Here is a 27,489-nt window from a genome sequence, read left to right as displayed (position 1 = left end):
AGAGGAATAACAATTTTATGTAACTGCAGAAGGAAAGAGTCCTTGCTTTACTGACAGATATGCTGTATTTGCTCTCCAGTCCTGAAGATTCTTAGGCTATCAGCCACGTATTTGTCATTAATGTTTAATTTTCAAGTCTCCCTAAAATCCAAGCCATTTTGTCTTTTTCATAAAATTGAGGTTTGTAACAGTTACTCTCCTGGTACTGGAGGAATCTGTTAGCAGCTGCACAGGTTTTTCTGAGGTTTACTACTCAAAACAATCCTGAAAGTATTTTCAGAGGGATCCAAACTTTGGATTTGCTCACCAACTTTCATTTTTACTGATTCTCAACAGTATTGATAATTTGAAGAATAAAGAAACTTTTCCCTACTAATGACAGCATTTGTGCATATGCTTACTCCTTTATTTTCTTAAACATTTCTAATTATTATTTAGAAATACATGCAACCCACACACACTCTCTAACAGAGATCTAGATCGAAGAATTTCATTCCAAAGTATCTAACATAGTGTTAGACAGCCTAATGTAATCTAACCACCTAACCTAAGCTTCTGCTATCAGCATCAATAATAATAGCACAGTATATAAAAATAAATAAATAAATCTGTATATCACATCTCACAACAATAAAGGAAGCCCAGTAAGAGCTGAAATGCAGAGCACCAAGTGTTTCACGAATGAATAGGTATGAAGTTTGGCAGAATCTCAACTTAAGTAAAAACATATTACTGGCAACCTCACACAAATGGAAAAATGCTTACTTCTCCGTTAGGTTCCTACAGCATGTCTATTTGAAGACAAAACACCACCCAAATATACAACCAGGTCAGACTGTGCAATAATACTCAGTCTTAGTACCTCACAAATCAGAGGATACATCTTGTATTTATATAATTTTAATCTGGATGCTCTCAGCATTAATCACGATATTTGGATGCTTCCATTTAAATTAACTCCTGACAGTATTCCACAAGTAATTCCTGCTGGACCTTTTTTTACATAGTGAGGAGGCTAAATAAATGTTTCCTCTCTACTAGTGAAAATTTACCAATTGCCACAGCTATTTCATGTCATTGTCACTTAAAACACACAAACATATGTTTCTGATGTCTCTTAAGTATGAAGAGGAGACAGTAATATCCCAAACACCACAGGCATCACTTATTTTAGAAAGGCAATATTGACACAAATCAAAAGTTAGCATTTTAATGGGTTTAATCTACATTCACTTCTCAGTATCAAAGATTTTTTTAGCATGGAGATACCATGCTACTGTGGAGCCATGCTGTATAATCTCAGGCAATGGGTAAACGCTAGCAGTGTAAAATGGACAGACAGGGGTAACAAGCATCACACGGCGCGTTTCTGTAATCAGAGTTCTGCAAATGCAAATGAGGGGAGGATTGCCTATGCACAATTTCATGTATTTTAAATATGAAGTTTCTGGGTCTTTAGTTCTTTCTGTAGTTCACAGGCTTCTTCCAATGGGTTCACAAAGGACATGGAAGAAACCAGCCCACTGTCAGAAGGTTTACAGTCTCTGGAATGAATTCTACACTGCCACTAGCAAATTTTTTGATGCTCTGCAAGTCAAAAGTACGTCAAAGATCCATTATGATTCAGCTTGGTCACCATCTAACCTCTTTTGGCTTCTGTTTGAGCAGGTAACATCCAAATCTGATTACATTCCATCTCTACTACAATGGAAATGGAGGTAACCACACATGCTGTTTAACTTTAAAGCAAAAAAAAAAAAAAAAAAAAAAAAAAAAGAAAAAAAGCCACCTAAAAATACAGAGACACTGAACCAAACATGCTAGTTTTGGAAGCACTTAAAACAGTGCTGCAGTCTAAGCTTTTCCGGTTTGTTTGAGATCAGGATCAATACCAAGCCTGGAACATTTAAGGCTCATATCATTAAACTTTCACATTCCTAGCTGTGTACAGAGTATGACTCATTTTCTTCACGTGATGTCTTACAGTAACTGACCAAACCCTAACTTTCTAAGCCTTATAAGGAATAGACAGCAATTTAAAACATTCTCTGGCGTTACATGGAACAAGCATACTTCAGCTCACTCCAGCTAGAGAAAAAAAAATAATAAAACCCTGTAATATTGGGAAAAGTTTCATAGATGCAGTTGCTGAGAGTCTGGCTCCAACGCTTGTTGTGAGAAGCCATAACATGTCATTAGGTCACATTTTTCAGCTGAAGTCCAAACCTCAGTTTTAAGCTTGGACTGTACACCATTCACACTCACAAACGATTAGGGGAGGGAACTGTTCTCTTGACGTAGCCTGCATTGAAACGACAAAGAGCTGAAAGCCGTGTGAAGTTCCCATAGACTGTACTTCAGTGCTTCTGCCTAGAGGAAGTACCTTGAAAGTGCCCTGCCCGTTATTCCCTGACTGCACCCTCATTCTTTCTGCACCGCTTCCTCCACCAGCTACCCAGTCTCTCAGGCTTCTTGCATTCCTTAAGCCACCCCTTGACCTTGGCCACCACTCAGACACCTCTGAACAAAAGGCTCCCCACCTTCTCCTGCCAAGTACAAGGCAGCACACGCAGTGCAGACCTGCACGTAACCTGTCAGACACAGATGACGACTTGGAAGTTTTGTCCTTCAGTATCTCTACTAATATTCCAAATGTCATGTAAGTGATGCAACAGCCACCGTGAAAAAGGGTGGTTTGGGGACCCTTCAGCGAAAGAAGGTCAGACCGAATAAGAACACCAATTCTGGCCAAGTGGGCATGTTATAATATTGCCTCATGTTACGTTCATTCTGCTAAAGGTATTCCTGGAAATCTTTCCTTGACATTAAACAGATAAGAACCTTGTGGTGTCAACCAAATGGCACAGAAAAACTTTCAAGGTTGTAACCACGTTAAACAGTGACCTGAATCCTTTCAGTCTGAAATAAAAAGCTTATTTTTAACCTGTACAGTACCCCATCCCCTCAAAAATATCAGACACTCACATGAACTTCTTCTGTTTCACTGTAGCAATCTAGCAAATTTAATATCATCTCTTTTTCTTTAAATCTATTAAATCCTTCCTTATTTCTGAGCTCTGAAAGTAGCCTTAACAAAGGGCTTTAGGCCAGAATAATTTTCATTGTCATCATAGAAAGTTCTTAAGAAGGGAGACTGCATTTGAAAGACTGACCAGCACACAACGTTAAGTGATAAAAATAGTGTTTTAAAGACTTCTACTACTGAGCCAAACACAGCCCACAACTATAATTCCCTAACTGAAAGCATAGTAGTATAGCAGTTCTATGCTGAACATTAAAATCGCTGCTACAAATATTTGGTAAAAATCTGACTTTGTTATAAGTGAGCTATAGGAACAAAACACCCAGTTGTTGCTCTATGAATACACCCCATGAAATACACATTCCAAAATTGCTTCCAGGGGACCTGATGGGCACAGACTGTGCAGAAACAGTAGCACTTGCTCATTGCTCATCCTTTGTCTGTCTCCACCTTTTACCTATCCAACATGTGCTTCTTTTGTGTTTGTAAATATTTTTGGATGGCTCCCTTTCTTCACCTGACTTCTGTTGTACTGCAATACCACATGTCTTCTAGCTGATTATCTTAAATAAAAAAAAAAAAGTGGGCTTTTTTTTATCTGAAAATAACAAAGTTCTAAAAGAAAACAGCCTGTGTACAAATTACTGTTCAGCAGGGAACATAAAATACAACTGAAAATAGAGAAGTAATTTTCAATCCTAAATATAAAAAAAATACTTTTCTGTTAAAAAACAAAAGGGGAATGGTACAGGAATTATTGTGATCAATTTCTCAAATTTATTATCTGATTGACAGAAGTGTATTTGAGATCAGTATATTTCCAATTGAAGAGCGTGCAAAGTTGCCCTTAAACAACTTACCACACGCTTAACGGCTTTGCATCCTAAACTCTTCCTCAATTATACAGAAGTGATTTTTTTTTTTCTTGTCTGTTTAGTATCCTTTAAAGGTCTGGAAAGATTTACATACTGAGAATACATAACTTTTAAAATCAGTGCTTGACATTACTGCTACTATGATTTTCTTTTAGAAAGAGAAAACATAGAAAGGAAGTTACATGAATAGCTTTCCTCTCTCCCCCAAGACTGTTTTCCCATAGATTGCCCTGGATGCAAGTCAAACTACATGTCCTAGTGTTCTGGAAAAATGAACTTTTTTCTCAAGATTCAGCTTTCTTTCGCTAGTTAAATTTACTTCCTGACCCCCTGCCTTCATATTGCTGAAGTCTAGACTCCACATACATTTTACTTTTTCTGAACTTAAAGGAATTAATCTCTAACTACAGTGACATACTCAAATAGTTCTTGTTCTCATCTTAAAAACCTGTGAGTTATTTCTCTGAAATAGAATTCAAAGATGGCTCCATAATCATGTCAAGTGTATCGCTTATAAAGTTTATTTTAAAAAGTTTCAAATTCATGCTACACAAGTCAGAAATTATCACCTATTTCACTTGTCCCACTGTAACTTCACTTACCCATTTCTCCTCTTCTGCTCAGAAAAACACACCTAGAGATGATACCGGTGTCTACACTAAACTTTTAAAACAAGCAACAGTGCAGGGGCAGAGGGGAATCTTTACTTTCTTGGACTGCTTCAAAATCTAAGATTTTCTGAATCTTCTGAATTTCGTCTTTTGAATCAGCTCAATGTAGGATACCAGTTTGTGGATGCACAAGGAACAAACATTGGATGCCATTTTAAATGCGACACTTTTAACAGCCCATGTTGTGCTTATCAATAGACTATCTAAACTTAAGAATAATCAAGAATAGCAGGAAGAAGTCTCTATGCAGAGCAAGGTTCCAATTTACAGGACTGTCTCCTGTAAATATAAATATACAGAAAGTGATTTTTTGCTTGAAGTGTGCATGATCACGAGTTCTTACTCAGCTATGGCAAATAATCACAACAGAAAACAAATTCTAAGTGACAGAAGACAGTTTGGCTGTAAATCACTACATAATTCAAAATGGTTTTAATTGACTATGACCTCTTCATGCACATTGTAAACCTGTTTGTTCCTCAGATTATTTCTTCATTGTTTAGGACTTCTCATGACTCCACTAGAGATTGAAAGAGATGAAAGCAGAACAAAGGTTCTTCAGTGCACATATTGGACGTGTGCATTGTTTCTGCCCTGTATGTATTCCTTTTGCCAGAACTTTCCAAATTCCTTTATACCTTCTGTGTCAGACATCTAATGACCTAAGGTGTGTAGGTGTGCATACATAAATGTGTCGTCAATGGAGTTATATAGCTTAAACAGACAAAAATAACAGCTTAAAGAAAATATAATAAAAAAGAAATAGGAATAAAGTTTCCCATAACCCTACCCCCCTTTGTACTCTCAAGAGACTTGAAACAACTGCATTAATGCAGCAAGCAATAGCTTGTAAAAGGATGCAAACCAGCTGAAACATTTGACAGACAGTGTTAAATACCAGAGGATTCATATCAACCACTTTATTTGAAAAGGTGCTTTGATGTTGGCTATCTTTCATGTACCTCTTTCATGGCACATTAATAAGGAAAACTGAGATGGGGTAAATTAAGTCCCAAGGTCATATCTAGAGTTACAGCACTGTGGGTACCTGATGAAATACGGATTAATGCTGCATGAGCACTGAATAAATAAAACCACTTCTGTTAACCACTCAAACAAGTTTTACAAGTAGTTCTGAACTTTATTCAGCAACTAGACTTCAGACATCTTAATCCCCCCACACTGCTTTGAAACCTAATTATCATAATGTGAACCCGAATGTTAGGTCCCTTTCAAACTGCGAGTGCTATGAAGCAGAAAAGTAATGGGAATTAAGCTAGTGTAACATTAGAAATGTAGAGGCATGGAACTTGAAAGTGGTATTTGTTAAAGCTGAGCGAGTATAATGTAGATATTCAACAACATAAAACACACATTTAAATTGAAAAGGATATTTAAAGCATGTGCAGACACCTATAAAATACAAGCGGACCTAAATTCCTGTAGAACAAATATTTCCAAATCAATTTCTTGCCACCAAGGTCCAACTTCAAAAGGTATTAAACAGTCCTATTCTACCTTAGCAGAACATTTCCAAGTATTCTAAAGCAGACAATTTAAACATTAAAAGAAAACTCAAAGAAAAATTTAAGACATTACGTTAGAGACTTTCCCTATTTGTCACAGTACAGAAGTGCTTGAACTTAAGCAGCAGTAAATTATTAATTATGTTGCTTATAAAGTCTCAAGAGCAAGAAAAGGTTTTGCTGAAAGTGGCAGAAAAGGATTTTGTATCAAGTTTTTAAGCAAGTATAAGAGATATTAAACACCGAGACACCTAAAAAACAGCAACAAAAAAATACGCTTGCCTGTCTGCATTCTTTACTGGTTGTTAAAAACAATTAACAATTCATGACACCTATTAAGCTTTTTTTTAAATATGAGCTGGAATACTTTATTCTGAGTGTGCATTAATGTAACAATCAGACCAGTAAGAATGTCTGTATTGTGACAATGAAACCACTGAGGCTGAAAGAAAAATTGTGACTTTATCTTTCCAAATATGAGGATTGAGCTGCTCATGTTGTCCTGCTCTAGCATAGTTCACCTGTCATTCAGATAGGTTTCATTTCCAAGATGCCTACAACTGACAGCAATCAAAGAAAAACAATTGCAGTGATCGAAATATGGAATGAGACTCCTGAAATATTTTTTCAAGGTTTTCATTTGATCCAAAAAGGCCAATGAAATCCTACAAGTTCATCTTCTGTCATGTTAATGTTGAACACACTGTTGTTTCATTTACATTTCTGGTCTTGTTAAAACAAATACACTTATCTAAAACAGAACATCTGTTTTGGTTATAATACAATGTATCTTTGGCAAGAACTCACAATGGAACTAACATAAATAATCAAGAATATTTATTGAACCTTGTAACAAAAACTGATTTGTAACAAAAAAACTGAAGACTAGATACGACTGTCTCTGGGCTCTAGTCCAGTCCTAATCTAAGTCAATAAACACAGCTCTAAAAGGGAAACTATATTCAAAAAGAGAGGAAAAGAAAAAAAAAAAAAAAAAAAAAAGTCAGTCCTGCAGTTATTTAGGTTGGATGTAGGTATCTGAAAGCACGTTTGTTACAAAAACAGTGAAAAATATTTGCCTCAAACAAAAAACTGTCAAACTGAGTCCAGACACATTTCAAGCCACACGAAAAAATCATGCCACATGCCTCCTCTGCTACTACTGTCTTCACAGATATGTCTTATCTTTGGAAAACTTTAGTAAAACTGTATGTTGTTTGCACTTGCTATTGCTGAGGATTGTTCCTTTAATTGTTTGATTTTCATATATTTATCAGCATTAAAAAAGAGAACGCAGTCATCAAAATATTGTAATGTTTTTGAGGGAAAATGAAATGAAGAAAAAGAATATTATTTTGGAAGTCTCTTTTCATACTGATTTTACTTATTTTAAAGTGAGAATCCGTTAATTTGATTCTTGCCACACAACTAAAAAAAAAAAAAAATAAATGGTGAAATGGTGGTCCTATTTAAGTCTGTAGATCAGTGCTGTGTAGTCCAGTGCTGACTAGAGTCATATACTAAAGTCCAGGAATACCTTCATGCACAATTCTGAAATTATTGTACAGGACTTTAGTAACAGAGAGACTATTTCAGCACATTTCAGCATGTACTGCACATACATGCAACCAATTAAGTGTTCAGCTGGTTACTATAATTAACTTTCATTAGAGTGCATACCTGTCCAGATTATTTCTGCATGTATCAACCTTCTTTCCCAAAGTACAGACTATTAATGTCTCAATTCTCTGGAAATGCATGATCCAAGTTCCATATGATGAACTGGACATGAAAGTATGAACAGATTTTTAGTTTTTTATAAAGATTTCTGTTTCTGTTCTCCACTTTAAGAAAAAAAATAAGTAGTGTCACGTTACAAGCTTTATTTGCCAAGGAAGCTGAAGTCTGTAGTACTTCTCTATCAGCCACCTTGCTGAATGACCACTTAAGTTGATTGGGATTTTGGTTTTACAGCACTATAAAACAATCCATCCTCATCTGCCAAGCCACTTGACATTTGGACTCCTTTAAGGAAAAAGACTGTAAATGCAAATACTACTGGTGATTTTCTGAAACTTGCACACAGCAACGAACTGAGCACTGTTTTGCTGGGCAAGGTTTTCCACCTTCGTGCAGCTCAGTGCATCACTGCAAGAAGCTGAATGCTTAGAAAATGGTATCATGTTAGATGCAACTGACTCATTCTGTTACAGTTTAAGTACTGGAGAGTTTTTCTTTTGTTCTGAGTTTTTTTGTTTGGTTTGGGTTTTATTTGGGGGTTTTGTTTTGTTTTGTTTTTTCCCCCTGCATTTCAAACACTAAATTGATTTTTAAACCCATTTTTTATACAGTAAATCCATTAAGTGCAACCTGCTGAAGCAAATCTTTAAAAATTAACTGTTCCAACATTACTTAAATTGTTTCTTAGATATTTCAACAGAAAATCTATTTAAAGATCACTTAATTCAAAAGCATACAGTGGGTTTCCACAGAACTGATTATAGATCTGTATTCAGTCTACATATAAACAAAGCTCTCATTTTCCTCTATCAAGAGAAAAGAACATAATCAAGGGAAGACTCTACATGGAAACAGAAGTTTTTTGTGATCTGAGAGCGCATGCTCTGGGGGATGTTTTTTTTAATTAAAAAAATTTAAAACATAAAAAAGAGGATGAGCAGAGCACACGCTTCCAAATCACCTTTCATAGTTCCTCTCAAAAGGCATAGCAGTTCTCACAATGTATGCCTACTGTCACCTATTACTCAAACAGTAATTCTGTACTAATTGCTCCTCATTTACCATGTATCACTTACATTTTTGAACTCAGACTGACATAAATACCAGGCATCTCATTGGATTATCAGAAGTGAGGGGTGGATGACTGGACTCATCATTCCCTTCTGTTACTAAGAAATACCAAGTAGATTAAGAAAAAAAGCTTTCTGGAGCTAGAAAACAAATAGAATAGCTATCCTGCAGGATTTAGCAGCATAGTTGGGAAACCCCAGCACTGGATAATGCACTTAGGTGCACGTAAAACCAGTTTAGCAGAAAGAGCAACATGGGAACCCCAATCTTTAAGAAACTCTTGTTAGGACTGTCAAAAAGTGAAGAGACACACAAGAACGGCAAGCCCAGCTTCATACATAAACGCACAAACATACAGCAGTCTACAAAGTTCAACACCATCAAATGTCACCTTTAGCATGTAGTACAAAAAAATATCATTTTTATAATTTTTATTTTAATATGCAGTACCTCAGTATTCCGCATACCAATTCTGAAGTAGGGACTAGCTCTTTACCATATATGAGCACAGCACAATAAAAATATGAACAATTACATATACCGAAAGTAAAAATGCTTTTGATAATGTTAATTTTCACTTCCAGGAATTAATCTGGCAGGCTAGACAAATGCATTTATATATTCAACCTACAAATACCGCAACAAGTTTCAGAAAAAGTGAAAGGTTAAAAAAATTATCTGTCACTGCTAGAAAAAACAACCAAGTTGATAAGCTGACTTCTGCCTTAGAGTATTTATAGTAAATCCTATTTCACAAGAGCTTTTGTCTGTTTCAAGAACTTGGTAGCTCTACTGGCCCCCAAAAAATCAATACTGATAATTATGTTGCAAATTCTATAATACTGAACTATAAATATGGAGAAAATATTAAAGCAAAAGAGGAAAATGCACTGAGAAAACCATCCTGCACAGTATTATAGAAATACATTTTTCTGGGTAAACTAACTAGTTATTTACATTTTATAGCATATAATCAAGAAATGAACTCACTATTACTCTTTCAGACAAAAGTGCTTATGTCAACATAACAGATTTTTAAACTATATGAAGTGAACGACAGTGAAATTAAACATTTGCCAAAAAACACAAAGAAGATAAATACCTTCACTAGTACTGCTAGGTATTAACAAGATACTTATTTCCAGACCATTTAATACCCATAGGATAAGCAAGGATTCCATACTGTAGTTGGAAAACACAAGCTTTACCATTTGCATTTAAATCTCATTTATCAAGAAATAAACACACAACGTCAAACAGGTTCTTGGCTGTTTGAGCTGCTATTCTCGCATACTTGGTTACAATGATAATAGCAACAGATTGAACCTCAGGAAGAGAAAATAAAATGCATCAGTGAGCCTCTCTTACTGACTCAGGAGAGCTACTCTCATGCTCCAAAGAGCTACAGCCACTTTCCTTTGGCTAGAAGGATGGGTCAAGCTTGATTCAAAGCCAAGGCAACAAAAAGCAATACTTCAAAAAATTACATTTAAAACTACCTGTTGAGTTAAAATATGATGAACCAATGAATATCCCAGCAAGCAAAGTGGTCTTACCAGTAAACAACATCCAGTGGTGCAAAATATTTCTTCATAATTAAGTCAGCAAAGTAAGCTTCTGTTTCCCTGCAGGCCGTGCCATTGCCAATCACGACAGTGCTACAGCTTCACACAGGATAGAAAAAATGAACAATTATTCTCTTTTAGACTTTTTCATGTATTGCATTCAATCCACAACAACGATGAAATATATCTTATTTTACATAACACAAGGCTTGGATTTAAAGAGAACATACTCCTAGTAATATCACATTGTGTTTAACAGGTTTTCAATGTGACAGTTCAAGAGATGAGTCAACGTTTTCACTCATTTGTAGTGGAACCGAACAGTGGTAATATTTGCAGAAAACCCAAAAATGATGCTTTGTAAAAGAAATGTAATGTTATTTACAGTTCTCAAACCCTTTCATCTCCTATTTCCCTCATCTGTTATGGGTCATGAAAAAGGGCAGAAGCCCAAGCAATCGGAATCTTAATTCCTTAACGGGAACATCAGTTTGCAACAGCTTGCAAGGTCATTGCCTCTGACTGCCCCCACCACAGTCAGCCAGCCATCAAATCACCTTGTTTAAAGCCAGTCTAATGCTTGAAGACAAACTGGACTGTATGCTGTGGCAGTTCAGTGGCTGACTCAGTAGACCAGATGTCTGTCCACAGGGGATCCCAAAATAGTTGGGTACAATAACCTTTTAATCATGCTGCCCCTATTTGCAGGTCTGTCTGGAGATCTATCTGAGCAGGATTTCCTTTGCTTAATAGAACTCTTCCAAAAACTAAATGCGGCTTTTGGAACAGGGAAAGATCGATGACTGGTTTGGGGGTTGTGGCAGGGGGAGGTAGGAAGCGTAAGGCTAAACTTATTCCTTAGCTAAATGTTAATTTCTATTCCTAAAAATAAATGGATTGACAGAGCTTTATAGGGATACATTCATAGCATGCAGCCTTAGTCATAGCCATGGCTTGATTTCACATTTCTAACATACACATAGTGTAAAAGCATGAACATAAGACTAAAAGAAAAATAAGCTCCAAACTACATAAAAAAAGAATATTTTCAGTTAAATCAGTAGAATTCTTGTTCTACGCAAAAGAAAGTATTTGTATAGTGAAGATTTTCATTATGTTTGGTACAAAAGGGTAATAAATGGCAGTTTCTTTAGCATACTTGAACTGTAGCAGAAGCCTCTTTATCTTCTCAGCTTCACAAAATCCTTGACCAGAATGCAAGTAAACGACATCTGTATGGAGTATCTGACCTAGAATAATGAGAAGCAAACCCATCTGATAAAAAACACAAAGATCAGAAAGCTATATCCCGCAAAATTACTAAAGTTAATTTTATGATTCACAAAGAAAGTTTCTTAATAAGACATCTTTCCCTTTATCAAATTAGAAGAAATTTCTGGTGGGCAGAGGACAAAAATGCTTTGACTGCTGAAGTAAAACGTGTTGATATATTTTCTAGTTTCCTGGGTACATATCTACAGGACAAATAATGAGCATCTAGTCATATTAGGCAAATAAACTCTATTACATTATGAAAAACAGCAATCCACTGCAAAAGATTTATTGCTCTAGTCTAGTAGACTTTACAGATCCAGTAAAGAGAGACGAAAATTAGGAATGCAGTCTCAGGACTTCCAGTCCAGAAACAATAAAACTCCAATGCCATCATCTCATCTATGACATTTGGAAACCACTGTATTAACTGGCAGCGATAGCTCATGGTGCAATGCAAGCTAATAACCATTTACCTTACCTTTATTGCCATTTTAATGTGTGTCCACCCTGGGTGGACATATTCTCAGACAAAAGAGCAATAAAATAAAAGGAAAACAAACTATTGTTGCATGGGCCTAAACAGGTAGGTATCCCCAGATCAGACTAAGATGTTCTTTATCTAAAATCTTAATTTAAAAGTTCTGCAAATACAATGTTTCTGACTTCTCACATTAACACACACCATACTAAACCAAAAAAACTGATAAAGTGCCCAGAAGTTCAAGATATTACACATTTAAAAAAAAAAAGAAAAAGCCAAGTTATTAAAAGTATTTAAATTCAAATTCTTTGTTAAACAATAAAAACACCAGGTGTTCTCTTTGGTGACTACTGAGAGGCACAATTATTTGAGCCTCTATTCAAGAAGGCAGAAGGGATTTTAAATTCTGTTTTACAGAGGAGTAATAACACCAAAGGAGACAGTGGAATCCAGGTGCCAGAAACTTAACCTTAAGCCTGAAGAAAGGAATTTGCACGACGATGTGTGGAAAACACTAGAAGCTTAACAAAAGAAATCCATTTTATAAAAAAGCAGGTTTTGAAACTATCCTTTCCTCTAAATTTTTTATCAGTCCTTTCAAAAATATTTGGAATCGAAACTTACTGGTTGGTGAAATAATTGCCAACTTGCAGCCATGTTTGTAGCCAGGATCTACTCCCATCAAAGTACGGCCCCTCACAGGGCTGGTCAGAAGCAACTGCCGCAGATTTCTGCCAAACATCATCACAGACTCTTTCTCTGCATCAGAGGTCAACTTTGATCTTAGAAGGATGAAAGCAAATAACATTTTCCCCTCAGTTTTCAAACGCACTTTTGAATTGTTCCAAAGTTGTACGGCTTTTTCCAGTCATGTTTTCATTTTCTTTAATTAGTATTACACTCCCAATCATGTTTTTGACCCTTTTTAAAAAAGGATCATCTAAATGATCATCTCATTCTGGCTCTAAGAAAGTAAATCAACATAAAGAGTATAATAGAAACATCTACAAGAATGTACACATACTAACATACAAACATCATTATTTTGAGCAAAGAACACCTTCCCATCAAAGCAGATACTTAATTGCAAAGAAAAGTGGATTTGAAGAAGGCACGGACTGAATTCATCACAACTTCCCACTTATGCAGAATCACTGTCAGCTGGGAGGTGCTCGAGAGAAACTGGAAGGGCCGATCCAATTCATTGCCAACACACCGTGATTCATGAAGCATTTCATTTCATCTATGAATTACATTATTTAACAGTCATCACTCTGTCGACTTGAGGTCTTTCTAGGAGGGTATTCTGCTTCCTTAGAACCAAACTAGTAAGCTGATGGGGCCATGACGTTCCCTACCTTTCTTTTCAATGTTCTTCAATAGAAAGAAGCGAGTTAGTGCAACAAGGATTGACTTCAATGACTTTCAGCAAGAACACTTACTGTAGAGCGTTATGAGAAACAAATCGGCCTTGTTGAATGAAGGTGTACAGGACGCATGATGTCTTACTTGTCAGATGTAGCAAGTAAGACATCGACTGATAAGGACAAGTATTTTTGTCATGGTATGGCATCTTATATGAAAAACACAAAATTGAAAAGGTAACGGGGACACAAATATTCATCACCTACCTGATTTTTCTCTTTTCTTTTGCAGGTACTCATTGCCATTTTCAGCTGCATTACATTGTCAATAACGATAATAATTAGGCTAGCAAAAGCAATCCAGTAAAGCCTTCATGTAACTTAAAGGTTATTCTCCTTCTCCTTTTACCCATCACGGAAAAAAGTAAGATCTGGATTTATTTTTACAGAAGAAAAAACCCCTGTATTCCAGTTAACTAACCCTGTATAAGAACAGGGTGGGGGGAATTACTCCAGTTGTTTAGGTCAATCAGTGTGTGACACAAGCAGGCTACACACAGTTCAAGGACAACTCTCATGAGGGCTACTTGACATGACGAGATACGAAGCTGTTCTGAGCAATTTTCAGATGTGGAGGAACTTAAGAGTCTGATTTGAATTTGCCCAGGATCCAAACAAAGCAACCAGTTCAGCCCTGTCTCATCCCAGCATGGTACAGAAAGAGCTGTTAAGACCTCATAATCTCTCATTTGTAAAGCAACCTAGACAAAAGATCTAGATTCTCTTTCAAACGTCACTGATTTAACATTTTCTAAGGAAGTCTTCAATAGCAAAAGGCTCCCTTAATATCCCTGTGCTTTTTGATTGTGTATCACATGTGCCAAATTAACACAGACATAATTTAAAGTGAGATGGTGAAGGGTATATGTGCATTCCAAGACTCCTTAGCAATTCAAACGTGCCCTCACCGCCAAAGGGCAGCCACTGTGTATGGCCACCACTAAAAAGAATAACATGGGAATGGCTGCTCTAGTTCAGGTAAGTGGTCCCTTTATCCCAGTATCCTGTCTCCAAGGTGGGTATAAGCAGCTGATACAGCAGCACTAGTATACCTGTCCCATAATCGTATCTTAGCCTCCAACTATTTCCAGCTCAGAGTATTTCCTGAGCTTGACAAGATTTGTCTCTTCAGTAGCCTGTAACAGATCCCTTGTCTACACTACCCAGTCTCCTACTGAACCCATGCACGTTTCTTGTATCCACAGAGTCTGTTGGCAGCGAGTTCTGCAGGTCCATCACAAACTGTACAAAGCTGCCACCTTTTCATTGGAAGCTGATTCTTTTTAATTGTTATGCTCCTCTAGGTCTTACACTGGAAGAGAGTAAAAATTTATCTCTAGAAACGCTGTGCAACTCTTGATATGCCATTCACATCTAAGCCCTCTCTTTTCCAAGCTGAAGAGTCATAGCATAGTCAATCCTTGTTCATGCAAATTATGTCATACCTTGTCCTCCTTCACTGGACCTTTTCCAGTTCTAATGAGCCCTTTTACTAACTCACCACCACCACGAGGTGAGGGGACCAAAATGGCCAATAATATTCCAAATATGGGCCAACTAAATCAATGATTCTGTTTTGTCTTTATTCCTTAAACAAACAATCTTATCTTTTGAGCACTTAACATTTATGTGGAGCTACCTTCTAGTGTACCAAAGCATCTTTCTTGTGTCAGGATAGGTCAGAGCTCAAAATTTTCTTTATGAAAAGATAATTACTCCCCCTCGCAAGCATCATTTTATGCTCGCCTCCACTGAATTTCAGTTGCAATTTCATTTCCTGATCATCCTTCTGCCATTTGTAAGAAATTAAACAAAAATAGCCTAAACCACAGAATTAACTTCCAGGGAGAGTCCAGGGACAGAACAATTTGATACCGCTTCTGAGAAAGTGGAGAAAACAAAAGATATACCTAAGCCTCACAGCCATATGAATCTTCTACAAACACACACAACAGAGATTCAACCAATCATATGTGCATGCAAATGAAGTTCAGAAGTGGATTGTAAACAAAGGAAGATGAATGCTCTTAGGCTGGAGGCTTTGCACAGATACAAGCCAAATCCCATCTTTCCTTCTATCCCAGAGATACGGGGTCCCTATTGCCCACAAGTCCGAGAGTCCTCCCACACTGCAAATTCACATTGGTCCACCTGTGAAGGGAGACTTGCACAGAAATTAAAATTTCCCCTAAACACATGCTATTAGTTATGTGCACCTTATGGAAATCATGTTTAAAATTGGCATGGATATACAGAAACTTTTATAGTAACAGGAAATGTTACTGAAAGTGCCAGGTGCGTAGGGGGAACATAACGTATGTCCTTTCTATTACATAATATCCTGTATTTTTTAATTTCAAATATAGACCTCTCTCCTCTCTCTAACTGTCTCTCACTCAACACTTGTATCAATGACATGATCTACTGTCTCAAGTACTGGCCCTTACTTTCAAGTTTGGGATAGTAACACGATCCTTGAAAAAATATCATGCTACCTCAAACAATCCAGCATCTTTCTCTTTTTCAGTGCACTACTGGCTTCATCCAAATGGCAAGATGCCCAGCTTCATGTTTTTCCAATCTGTGACAATTCTCATTAATAAGGCAGAGATATAAGGCAGAGGCGGATAGCAGTCCTCCTCTCCGAACAAAAAGAATGGTTATTTTGTAAAAAAACCAAACCAATAACAATAAAAAAAGTTGCTACTTTATGAAAAAGTATCTGTTAATTCAGAATTTCAAGCCACTCCCCTTGAAGTATACGAAGCACTCAGACTGTGTATCACTAACAGGTATGTTGTGATAAAAGCAAATAACCTAACCATGACCTACAAACTTCTATATTCAATGTTGTAAGAGTCATTTTTTAAATTGAGATTTATAACTCCCCACTACCATACACAGTCTGAGAGGCAATCCTTTCTGTGGAAAAATATCTGCAAACTAACTTCAGGTGCGAAACAAGACGTACAGAGGAATGTTTGTGTCCCTGAAGACAGAGGAGAGAAAGCACTCACTTCAAGAAAGCATGGAAAATTAGGAAAGGATTATCCATTAAAAAATATGTCCATGCCACATCACTTGCATCAAATCCTGATGGAATCATTCCATGAAGTACTGCAACAAAATAAAATGTATTTCAAAGAGCCAAAACCAACACTGGACATTATTATACCAGATACAAGAGATGATGGTCCCTGACAGAGTGGAAGAAAGGAAATTAAACAATAAATAAGGTAACTGTCTTGCCGGCAAGTTTCATTCTTCTGATCACTAGGAGCACCAGATTTTTTAATACACTCTTGGAAACTTTCTGTTCCAACATTTAATGATAATAAAAAGAAAAGAAAAAAGAACAGTAGGGGCTGGGTTGGAAATATTAATACTAAAAGGAGGTATTGAATACTTTAGCAGCCCTTTGCAAGAGTCCTAAAATCAGCTTCTCGTGTGGGCAGAAAGAGAATGAAAGAAGGATAAGGGTTAAGTGGTCATGGATCAGGAATAACCCTGGCAGGTGCTTTGCATTCCGCTGTATAGGAGATGTTTCAGCTTTTCCTAACCAGACACCACCAAGCATGCAAAATTATCACAGAGTAAAGCATAAGAAAATAGCCACTCAGGAATAAGCAGCAAGCTTTGTTATCCTTTGTATTTATGACTCGTGAGCTACATCTAGGAAGTAGTAGGGAAGGAAGCTTTATTTTTTTGTAAATTAAGAGAACAGAAAACCTTCAGCAACCTACTGCTGCCACAGCCCTCAGTGTTATATACAATACACTGGCCACAATGGTCATGGGGTAGGAGCCATGAAGCAAAAACACAATAAAAGAGCCTTGAAGGACCCTTACATCAGTTTTCTTTTTTATGATAAAACCAAACCCCACTCCAAAGTAAGTCTTTTTTCTTTATTTTAAAAGAGTTTGATTGTAGAGAAGGCTACGAATGACAACTGCTTTCACAATCACATAACAGAACCCATCACAAGATGTTCATCATTTTGGCCAAACAGTAAACAGTACCTCCCCTAAAGTAGCTATATGTACTGGGGTCACAAAAAAAATAAGTGAACTCAGCAGTTTCAAAAATCGATGAAATTCACAGTAGCAAAAAACAGGCTTATAATCAAGAGAGGTGAAGCAACTCCATTTGGACTAACTCAAAACAGGTATTAAAATTTAGGTCACATATCAGAAAGCCTTGCCAAAATCAAACAAGTTATGCTTTGAGGAGCTTCTCTTGAATACAAGAGAAGAATCACACCATCAGTACTGTTAACCATTAGAAGATAACACTTTTAGAATATAGACTTTTTAACATATTAATTCATTTAAATTATGTGGTACACTCCCATGAAAATACTCCATTTAATTCATTTTAGTTTGACACTAAGTGTTAAGTTTCCTTCACATTTAGAACAATATTATAGATCTTACAAATGACACTTTGATGACATCAATACTACAGTATCACCAGAAATAAGTTCACTGACTTCTCTAGAGCCATCACAATACCCACAAAATGGTATCAGACTAATGCTATGACTGATCTGTTCACCACAAAGTACAGATGACAAACATGAGGGACTTCTAATCACAAGTCTTACTTTGCTAGTTTCTTTGAGACAGGTAGAAGAGAAGGAGTCAGAACAATGTCACTGACAGTACTATTCCTGTGACATGAAGAGATGCTGGGAAAATTTAGTGAACTAGTGGCTTATGTTAATTCAAAGAAAAAGATACAATTGTTATGGTAATGTAGATCTAAACTTACTTTATTAGATAAATGTACAAGCAACAGATATGAAAACATGTAAAATGTGTTCACACAAAGGCCATTTTTCTACTGTAGCCTAAACTAGAGAGGGTCACAAATTAACCAAGACTACATAGTTCATTTCTTTTGTAACCACAGAGGATTAAAAACATGCTGATATTTTCAAATGGATAAAAGACATTCTAATAAAAAAACCGGGGAAGGAATTGTTAAGAAATTGGTAGTATGAAAATACACGTTCATTCTGGGCTTACCTGAATTCTCTACAGAGGAGAGGATATATAAGGCGTTTATATGCATCCTCTACTGAATTTCGTAGTATCCTCATCAATTCTGCTTTTAAAAATTGTTTTGGTCTCCATCTGCAAAAGAATAGAAAAATATTTTAACAACATACACCAAAACTCAGATAAAAAGGGAATTTTCAAAAAAAGACTTCTACATTGAGTGTAGTGTCCTATAAACTGCAGAATTACTACAATAATGCAGCAATGAAATCATAGCCTCAAATACGAATGAAATGAGAAGTTGCTCATGGCTCTACTATCAGACAAGGCCTATCTTTTTTTTTTTTTGTAGGTATTAGAATGCAATCATATCTTATGTTTTAAAGAAAATATATAAAAAAAGTTACTCTTCATTTTGAGAAGTCAAAGCTTACCACAACTGAATGAAGAACTTGGCTCCATATTACCATTAGACTTACATTATTTGTTATTTCTCGACACACTAAAAAAATGACTACATCCTCTATGAGTGTCACTGCAGAGCTACTGACACAAGGCAACCGTGCCAAGAGCTAAACTAACATTAAACAAACCCAATTCAAATTTCATTTGGAATGCTTTGAGTATCTATATTCAAACTCAAAATGACACCATCAATTTTGCAGCAGTCCTTAAACAACAAAACCCAAACAGTTTGCAAATGATTTTTCTCTTTTACTTCTTGCTAATATATTTGAAGTATAAATAATATTCTGGGAAAAGGGAAAATTAAATAAACAATACCAAACACAAGACTATGTCCCAACTTTCTCCAAGGCAAACTCTTTGGAGCATTCTGGTTTTTTAAGGAGACTGCACAGTGGTCATAGCTGTAATGACGATTACTTTAAATTTTGTCCTAAAATACACCTCAGTCTCAAAGCTCCCCAGAACAGAGATCCCAGATATTTATTCCATTGATTTTCGGTTTGGGCAACATTACTTGGGTGTGTGTGTGATGTACTTGAACAAGCACAACTGACTCACTGAGATTGTCCACCCAATGAGAAAGGAGAAAGACAGAGCAAACACAGCCAACTGTATCATACTCAAACAGAAGTAAAGACAGTGAACATTTTCTGTTACAGTCCACCTGTTTTTTATTTCTTTTAAAAATATTGATAACATTCAGGTTCTTGTTAGTGTATTTTTTTACATGCCTGACTCCCTAACTGCAAAGTGAGATACATACATATTTTTTAGTAAGTTTTTTAAGTTTTTGTGGTTGCTTGGTTGTTTGGGTTTTTTTTTTTAATGCAACATGATAGAATTATGCCACTTGATAATGTGTCCAGGTGCAAGCCTAGGCCAAAAATAGGACTGAATTTTACTTTTGACTTTGTTTACTTGCACTCACTCAAATACTGGGAATCCTAAATTGCTTGTACCCAGACAGCTTTTCAGTTGTTTAAGGGGATCTACAATTTCCTGAAACAGCTTTTCTAAGTGTCTGTGCATATAATAGTTGAGAAATGTGTGATCGAGTCAACATTGCATTAATACAGACATGGAAGCAGAATTAAGCTTACCATTTAGTTTTACAACATTCAGAGTTGTGAGTCCTTAGCCACATGACCTCATCACTTTGCTAACAGGTTTTGCAAATAGTTCTATTATACTTATTTGTAACTAGAGACTCTTTCCATACCTATATAAAACTGGTAAAGGCTTTAAAGCCTCTTATTGCCATCCAGTTCTATAAACATGAAGTTTTTACAGGTGGCAAGTATGACTACACTCCCCCAGAGAGTATCCTCAGCATAAATATGAATGAATTTGGAAACCTGGCAGCTGTTTCTCCCTCTCTTTATCCATTCAAGCTAGTTCGCAAACCTTTCCCCTGTAAATAGGTTATCACAGCAGATGTTTTTATTACCTGCCTATATAAGTAAAAATTATTTAGACAACATTCTATTAGAAATTGCAACAAATGCAAAAATATCCAAACAATAAGTTCAATCATAGAAAATACTGCATTTTAATCATTCCAGTATTTCATGAGAAAAGAGAAAAATCCACTTCGCTGCAAAAAACAAAGCAAAAGCATGTGTGTATATTTTTAAAGATCATTGCTGCCTAGTTAAACTTCCCTCTAAGAACAGATTTTTCTTGATTATTTAATCAAGAGCTGACTTTTGAAGCCCTTTAAATAAAGCCCTATTTAGAAAAGCCCTGTATAAATATTATCATCTTACTCTACTCTTCAGCTCTCCACGTGTGCATGCTCACAACCAGGACCATACCATAAGCATACGTGGCTTACACTAATGATACACCTCGGAGGGTGAAACTATACATCAACATAATTAACATAGACCACATTAAGAACCACTAGTAGTAATTAACAACTATTCCAGGAAAAGCACAGCTAGGCTTTGTTTTCCTTCAAGACATTATATGAAACGTACCAAATTGGTGACCACAGATAAAGCATGCCTTTAAGGCCTGTACCATGGCCTTTATACAGAATCAGAGTATTTTGTCAGGAAAAATGAGAAAAAAAATTATCAAACACCAAACTTAATTTTCAAGGCTGCAATTCCACTTTGGAACAAACTCTTGCCCCTTCCCAAGGAGCAACTCTATGTTGTCTTTACACTTAAAGCCAGCTAAGCAGCCCCTCTCCGGTTGTTTCTCATTGATTCTTTTCCTGTGTCCCACTTCACAACCAAGTTTTTGGGACGAGTGCAGCTCTAGGGTTAATGGAGCTAGGTTCACTGTCAAACCACACAGATGCCATGTTCTGGGGGAAAATACAATACACAGGGTGAGGCAGAAGGGTTTTCCTTAGTTCTCAGCACAAAACCAAATTTAAAGAAAATATGGATGCTTCTACAGGATAATAGATATTCTGAACTTGCAAAGAAAATACAGTAAACTTAGAGAGCATCTATATAGAGCTCAATGCAAAAATGAAGAACTCTAGTCTTCCAAATCCACTTTGCTTCTCAGACACTTTTAAAGCTAAAAGATTTGCCACAGAACACAAAGGTCAGCATATTTGCTACTAATTCAGTAGGCAGTAGATGATATTGTTTTGTTGCTAGAATACTGGGCAAACTCCGTAGCAAGGTGGCATTTCTGGTTCTGCAACTGATTTTAGGTGTGACCTTTAGCAGATTAGTTAATACCTTTGCAATCCTTGCCTCAAACAAAAGTTCTTAACCTTCTGCTCTCACCAGTAAATCAATGCAGTGAAAATAATGCAACTCCCACCCTTGGACAGTGATTTTCAAGCTTGCAGGGCAGAATGCACATTTACTATTTATCAGTTTGGTCACACCGTTGTCAACCTAATGAGGAAGATCAGAATCTGTTCTAGATGTCAATGCACAAATATCCACTAAAATAATTCCTTTGGAAGTTTTCTGATGGTGCAGAAGTTGTCCTTAAACAGTAAAAAGCCATAATCACATATAGCTTCATGAATGCTAAGCATTAATAAGTAGTTCCATTTCCAAGGTCAATATTCTTATCAACTCAGGATGACTCAGAAAAGTGTAATCAACCAAAAATATCTCAATTTACATCCCACTTTCATTTGTGTAGCAGTGACAAGCTGTTCCATTATCTGTGGCTCACAGTGCTTCCAAGTTCTGTCATAGATGCAGTAAAAGCAAGACTGACAGATATGTTCTGCCTACAGAATATACATCTTGCAGGGAGGACAGAAATTCCATTGCAGGTATTAAAAATAGAATGAAACTTAGGTGTGTTTATGAATCCTGATACTTCCCCCCCCCAAAAAAAAAAAAAAAAGTTACTATTAGTCCTAGATCATATTATGTTATGTTATCTGGCCAAGCAAGTATTTTAATTCTTTCAGAGGCTTCCATGTTGGAAGCAGAACTATTAGATTTCTACAGTGAAAAGGAACATTTTTACCAGATCCCTTTCTCGGACTTGATGTCAAAGAAAAATACACGTTAAAGCAGTATCACAGTATACAACTTTGTACACTAAGAAAAGTGCATCTTTTCCTATCTTTTTTCCTCCTTTTGGTTATTCAATTTTAATGCAAAGGTAGGAGTTTCTAAGACATCTCAGCACAATGCACCATGTCTCAAACTACTGAGAAAGACAAGCCTATCTTTAATACATACAAGGAAGAAGCACAGTTTGAATCACAGTATTCTCCAACACAGGACATCAAGATACAGTTTCCAAGAAAGACTGACAGAGATATTGCACAAAACATATATTTAACCTAAACCTTTGCAAAAAAACCCTCAAAATTATGCAACACTGAACATCTCACTACAGGCTTAAAGAAAGCAACTTGTAAGAGCCAATCAGTAAGAAATAAAAGAATCACCCAAAATTTAGAGCCCAGTTTTATAACTAACTTACTCAGAGATCAAAATCCAAGAGTCAAGATACACTATCACAGATTGAAGACAGCTACATTTAAATTTGTCTATTAAACCCAATACTTTTTAAAACACGCAGTTCCTTGCATTTGTGAAACCCAAAGTTTACGTACTGCACTGATCTAAAATCTGAGGTAGTCCTCTTTAATTGTTGTAATCAGGCATGTGAAGTTATTTTTAGGAGTTCGAAGTATATTCTATTGGATTCTACAAATTCCTTTCAGTAAAGACTACTGGATGTGATGCATATTGCAATTTGAAAATGCATTCATACTTCATCAGCCATCATATTTAAAAAAAAAAATTGATTGGTTTACAAATGATGCCAGAACTCCCCAAATACAGCCAAAGGCACAACCTTTTTAGCATAATGCTACAACAATTGGAAATACAAAATAAGAATTATCCACTTGCTAATTCCATTTAATCTAATAAGTATTCATTTAAATTGTTCTCTTAATGTAACAAGACATGTGAGGTACATTTTGGTATGCAGCTGTCTATAGAAAAAAAAAAGATATTTCTGCAAGAATATGTATCCATGCAGACCTTTCATTGACACACCACCAACAGAATTCATTCTTCACCCCGTCAGGAATGTTGACCTTCACTGTCAGGATCTTCAGATTTTCCCCTCGGTTAATGGCCAGAATCTGAGTGCAAACATAAATGGCAGAGACAGATGACACACAGAATATCCAAAAGATAAACTTATCAACATTTGTGTACGCACTTGCTTGACATTCTGTAGAAAATCATGATGGTGGTACAGTAAATCAGTTCACAAAGTACTAGCACATACAGATAAAATCCACAATTTAAACACAGATTAAATCGTGCCATGGCATAACAAATCATACATTTTTTCCTGGAGTCTGCAATCTGAAGATCCAGTTTATTTTAAACACACTTATAATACAAGTCAGCATAAAATTATTTGATGGAATAATCTTGTTTAATAACCCAAATTCAAACTCAAGAAATGAACTGAAAAGTGATTCCAATCAGAATCAGAGATCAGAAAGGGAAAAAATTAGTCCTATGCTTTAGGCTTCATTTTTCTTCCCGAGATCAAGCCATATTTAAAATTAATTAGGAGTCAGAACTTGTGACAAAAAGGTAATCAGTTAGTTTGAAAGAGAATGAATTTAGGGTTATTCATGCCTAACTCATAAATAGCTGAAAATATTGTATACACTCTTTACATTAATATTAACAATCCAGCCTTAAAACATATGCACATATTTCTGGCAAAGTCTTGTGTACACAACTGCATATTCACGATCTAAAGCTAAATCTGGTTGCACACATGCTATCTGCGTACAGACTTCGATTTTAAATGGAAGTCTGTGGCTCTATATTCACAACCAGAATCACAGTGCAAGTGGTGGATTCTGGATGATACCGGTGGGTATCTACTAGTCTAATCTCATTATGAAGACGTTGAATGTTCACCTGAAGCAGGCCTTAGAAGATTAGAGAAAACTCACTGGCCAATGGATTTTAGAAACAGAGTAACAGTTAGAAGCAGCTACAGATAAAAGCCACATTTTCAGATTTCATTTTCCCCTCCAAAATACTTTGAAGTAGAAAAAACAAACAAACCAAAAAAAACCTGCTAGAAGTTGACATTCCTGTATGACTACACATGTTGCTGTATGTAGCAGGCCCTGAGCACTGTCACAACAGAGCATTCTGTGTCAATCATGAACTTTAATTCAATCACTAGCTAACTCAGACATGTCACATATGTTAAATACAATGGTTTAAAATGACTCCAGGACATAGTACCAATTTATATTCCTCAGCCTTACTGCTCCTGTGACATACCAGGCCTGACATATCATTGAACAACAAAGCTAATAATAAAGATTGCATTTGAAATATTATAGTATCTGGTACCTTGACTGCCAAAGCAAATGTTTTCATGTAGAGATTAGAAAGACACATTTTAACAAATCAAGTGCTTTCACATTTATTCTGATATTATTTTTTAAAAAAAGAGAGAAAGTTAAAATGTCAAGCTAAAATGAAATCAAGATTATGCTCACGACAGAGAACGTATCTGATATAATTATAATGTCATCATTCAGCATGCTGTTAGCGGGGTCAATATTTGCATCATGTTTTGTTTCCTGGCACTCTTGTCTGCAGTATGTGTCAGTCACCTGAACTTAAACCAGCTGTACTGCAGTCGCTAATATTATTTACATTTTTATTCTTAAACAATCTGCCTATTCTGAGTGACGTGCATTCAGAGAAGAATTATCATCCAAGAAATGCTGAATTAAGAAAGTAATTAGTCCATTTCTCCCTCTAAAATAATAAAGGTAATTTTTTTTGTTGGTTGGTTTTTGTATTTTGGGGTTTTTTTTGTTTGTTTGGGTATTTTAAAGTGACAGGTTAAAATCTGGCTGTTCTAGAGAAAGAAATCTTTCAGTTCTGGAAAAAACACTCAACTGTTTCTATGTACAACTGGAACAGATCCAGGGGAAGCATTAATAAAAACAACATACATTTTTCAGAAAAAGCAAGAATAATTGATCTAGTCACAAGATTCATCAAACCTTAGTCTGTTTATCAGACAAATACAACATTCTTCATTTTGCACAACCCTCTTCTATGTTGCAGACAGACTCACAGAGTAAGTTTCATATATTTTGCCAAGGACTTTAATTTCCAGTTCCTTTTTAAGTATGAGATTCAAAATAGAGCACTTGCCTCAAACATTATACTTTATTCATGGATTCTTTTCCTCCCACCAGTTTAGTCATCTCCAAATAGAGAAAAGCAACCCCAAGGAGTACACAAACACGGAACCATTTACAATTAGTCAAAAATTCAATAAACTCTTGAAAGACTTTTTCCCTTGATTACAACAGTGCTGGTATAGCTACCCAACTACATCCTAAGAGAGTCCAGTCAGGTTCTCCTTGTTGCCAAAAGGAAGGAACTGTGTCTGAACCTCCCAACAGCAAAATGTTCCAGCTGGAAACACCCACAGGTATCTGAGCATGTCAAAATCTGGAGTCAGGCTTTTTAAACAAGGGTTTTTTCTCATTTCAGGTTCAGTATTTTAACTTTTTCAGTCATACAACCTGACTCCACGCCAGTCCCGATTATTTCATGGCATGTCTAAACACCCAAAGTAACAATGGCACAGAAAGTAAACCCCAGAACTACAGCATGTGCAACGCCAGCTGCAGAACCAAGCTGCAGCTTAGTGCACACCATTTTAACTCATTGTAACACAGGCTGCAAGATATGCTCATAGCTACAAATGTTTTGGTCATAAAGATACAGTTTATTGTCTTATAGGTAACAGGGTAGTCTACTGCCCGTCCCCTTCACCTACATGTAATCTAGACCAGAGTTAGGGTTTTACACAGACCTTTAAGAATACTAGCACTTCCATAGTCAGACAATGACCCCTTTCAGTGCAGAATTTTAGGGAATCCTTTATTCGCAACTCTGCAGAGATTATTTAAAGCTGATCTCTACTTCTTCCTCTAGCTAAACACATTGAGAACACTTGTCTGTGTACAGTCACACAAGGAGTAGAGAAGGTGTTCAAAACAGTGAATTCTGCAAGTGTTCTTCAAACACAGCTATTTAACCTGCAGTCCTGAGGGATTAGTAAATGTTATAAATACCTCTGAGCTTCAGGCTTCCCTGTATCTTTTTTAGGTATAAGCTGCTTCTAAAAATCCTGAGCCAAACCATAGAATTTCTTCACTTGAAGACACCCACACCTCTCCCAAAACACGTTCAAGAACACATTTTTAACCAGATTTTTGAATGCAGAAAAGTATTTCTCCAAAGTCTTAGGTGAAGGAGAAACTAAAGACTTTTAGGTATTAAAAAGGGTGGTTATAACCCAAGAAAACAAGAGAGAAAAAAATGGTAAATTGCATCAGTGGGCTAGTAAGGTCAGGTAATAAGGGAAATTAGAGGTTATGAGAAAGACTTTTGGAAGTACAATACTAGGGTTTAAGCTTAAGAAAGAAATACCAGGTAAAGAAAACTTTCTTTCCTTATTTAATCATCAAAACACAGAGGGGAGACAAAAATGCCATAGAGGTCTAGGCTTAGGGCTTAGGATAACCAAAGACACTTCACAGCAGGTAATATTAATTACTTGCAAGACAACCCCCTTTGGGATGTTCCCCTGAGCTGCTTTTGTAGGTCACCTTCAATTTCATTTTTCTGGATCCTTCCCTGATACTTCTCACCAGTTTCACCTGACAGGTTTGGTGCCAAATGGCTCAGTGCACTCTCAGTGCTGCAGCAAATATCCAAAAGAAACAAACAATAAGTTTATCCAAGTTTGCTTCAAATACACTCCAACCAAATAGCTTCCACTAGTATGCAACCACTATCCCAGTCTCACCTCTAGAGACCATAAATTA

General features: G+C 36.3%; 1 protein-coding gene across 4 annotated transcripts in view; it reads right to left on the bottom strand.

Annotated features, from left to right (window-relative positions):
* Positions 1-27,489, bottom strand: part of SRBD1 (S1 RNA binding domain 1) — a 128,105-nt gene that overhangs the window by 82,622 nt on the left and 17,994 nt on the right. For all 4 annotated transcript variants that reach the window (XM_080408288.1, XM_080408289.1, XM_080408287.1 and 1 more), the window contains exons 12-16: positions 23,630-23,733; positions 18,699-18,806; positions 12,872-13,029; positions 11,651-11,741; positions 10,483-10,590 (exon numbers count right to left, since the gene is read on the bottom strand). In XM_080408288.1, coding sequence (XP_080264414.1) covers positions 10,483-10,590; positions 11,651-11,741; positions 12,872-13,029; positions 18,699-18,806; positions 23,630-23,733 — 569 coding nt within the window. The remainder of the gene's footprint in view (positions 1-10,482; positions 10,591-11,650; positions 11,742-12,871; positions 13,030-18,698; positions 18,807-23,629; positions 23,734-27,489) is intronic.

The sequence above is a fragment of the Falco punctatus genome, assembly GCF_963210335.1.
Source record: "Falco punctatus genome assembly, chromosome: 12".
Taxonomy (NCBI): Eukaryota; Metazoa; Chordata; class Aves; order Falconiformes; family Falconidae; genus Falco; species Falco punctatus.
Note: the sequence above shows the minus strand (reverse complement) of the source record. Positions and strands in the feature narration are given on the sequence as shown.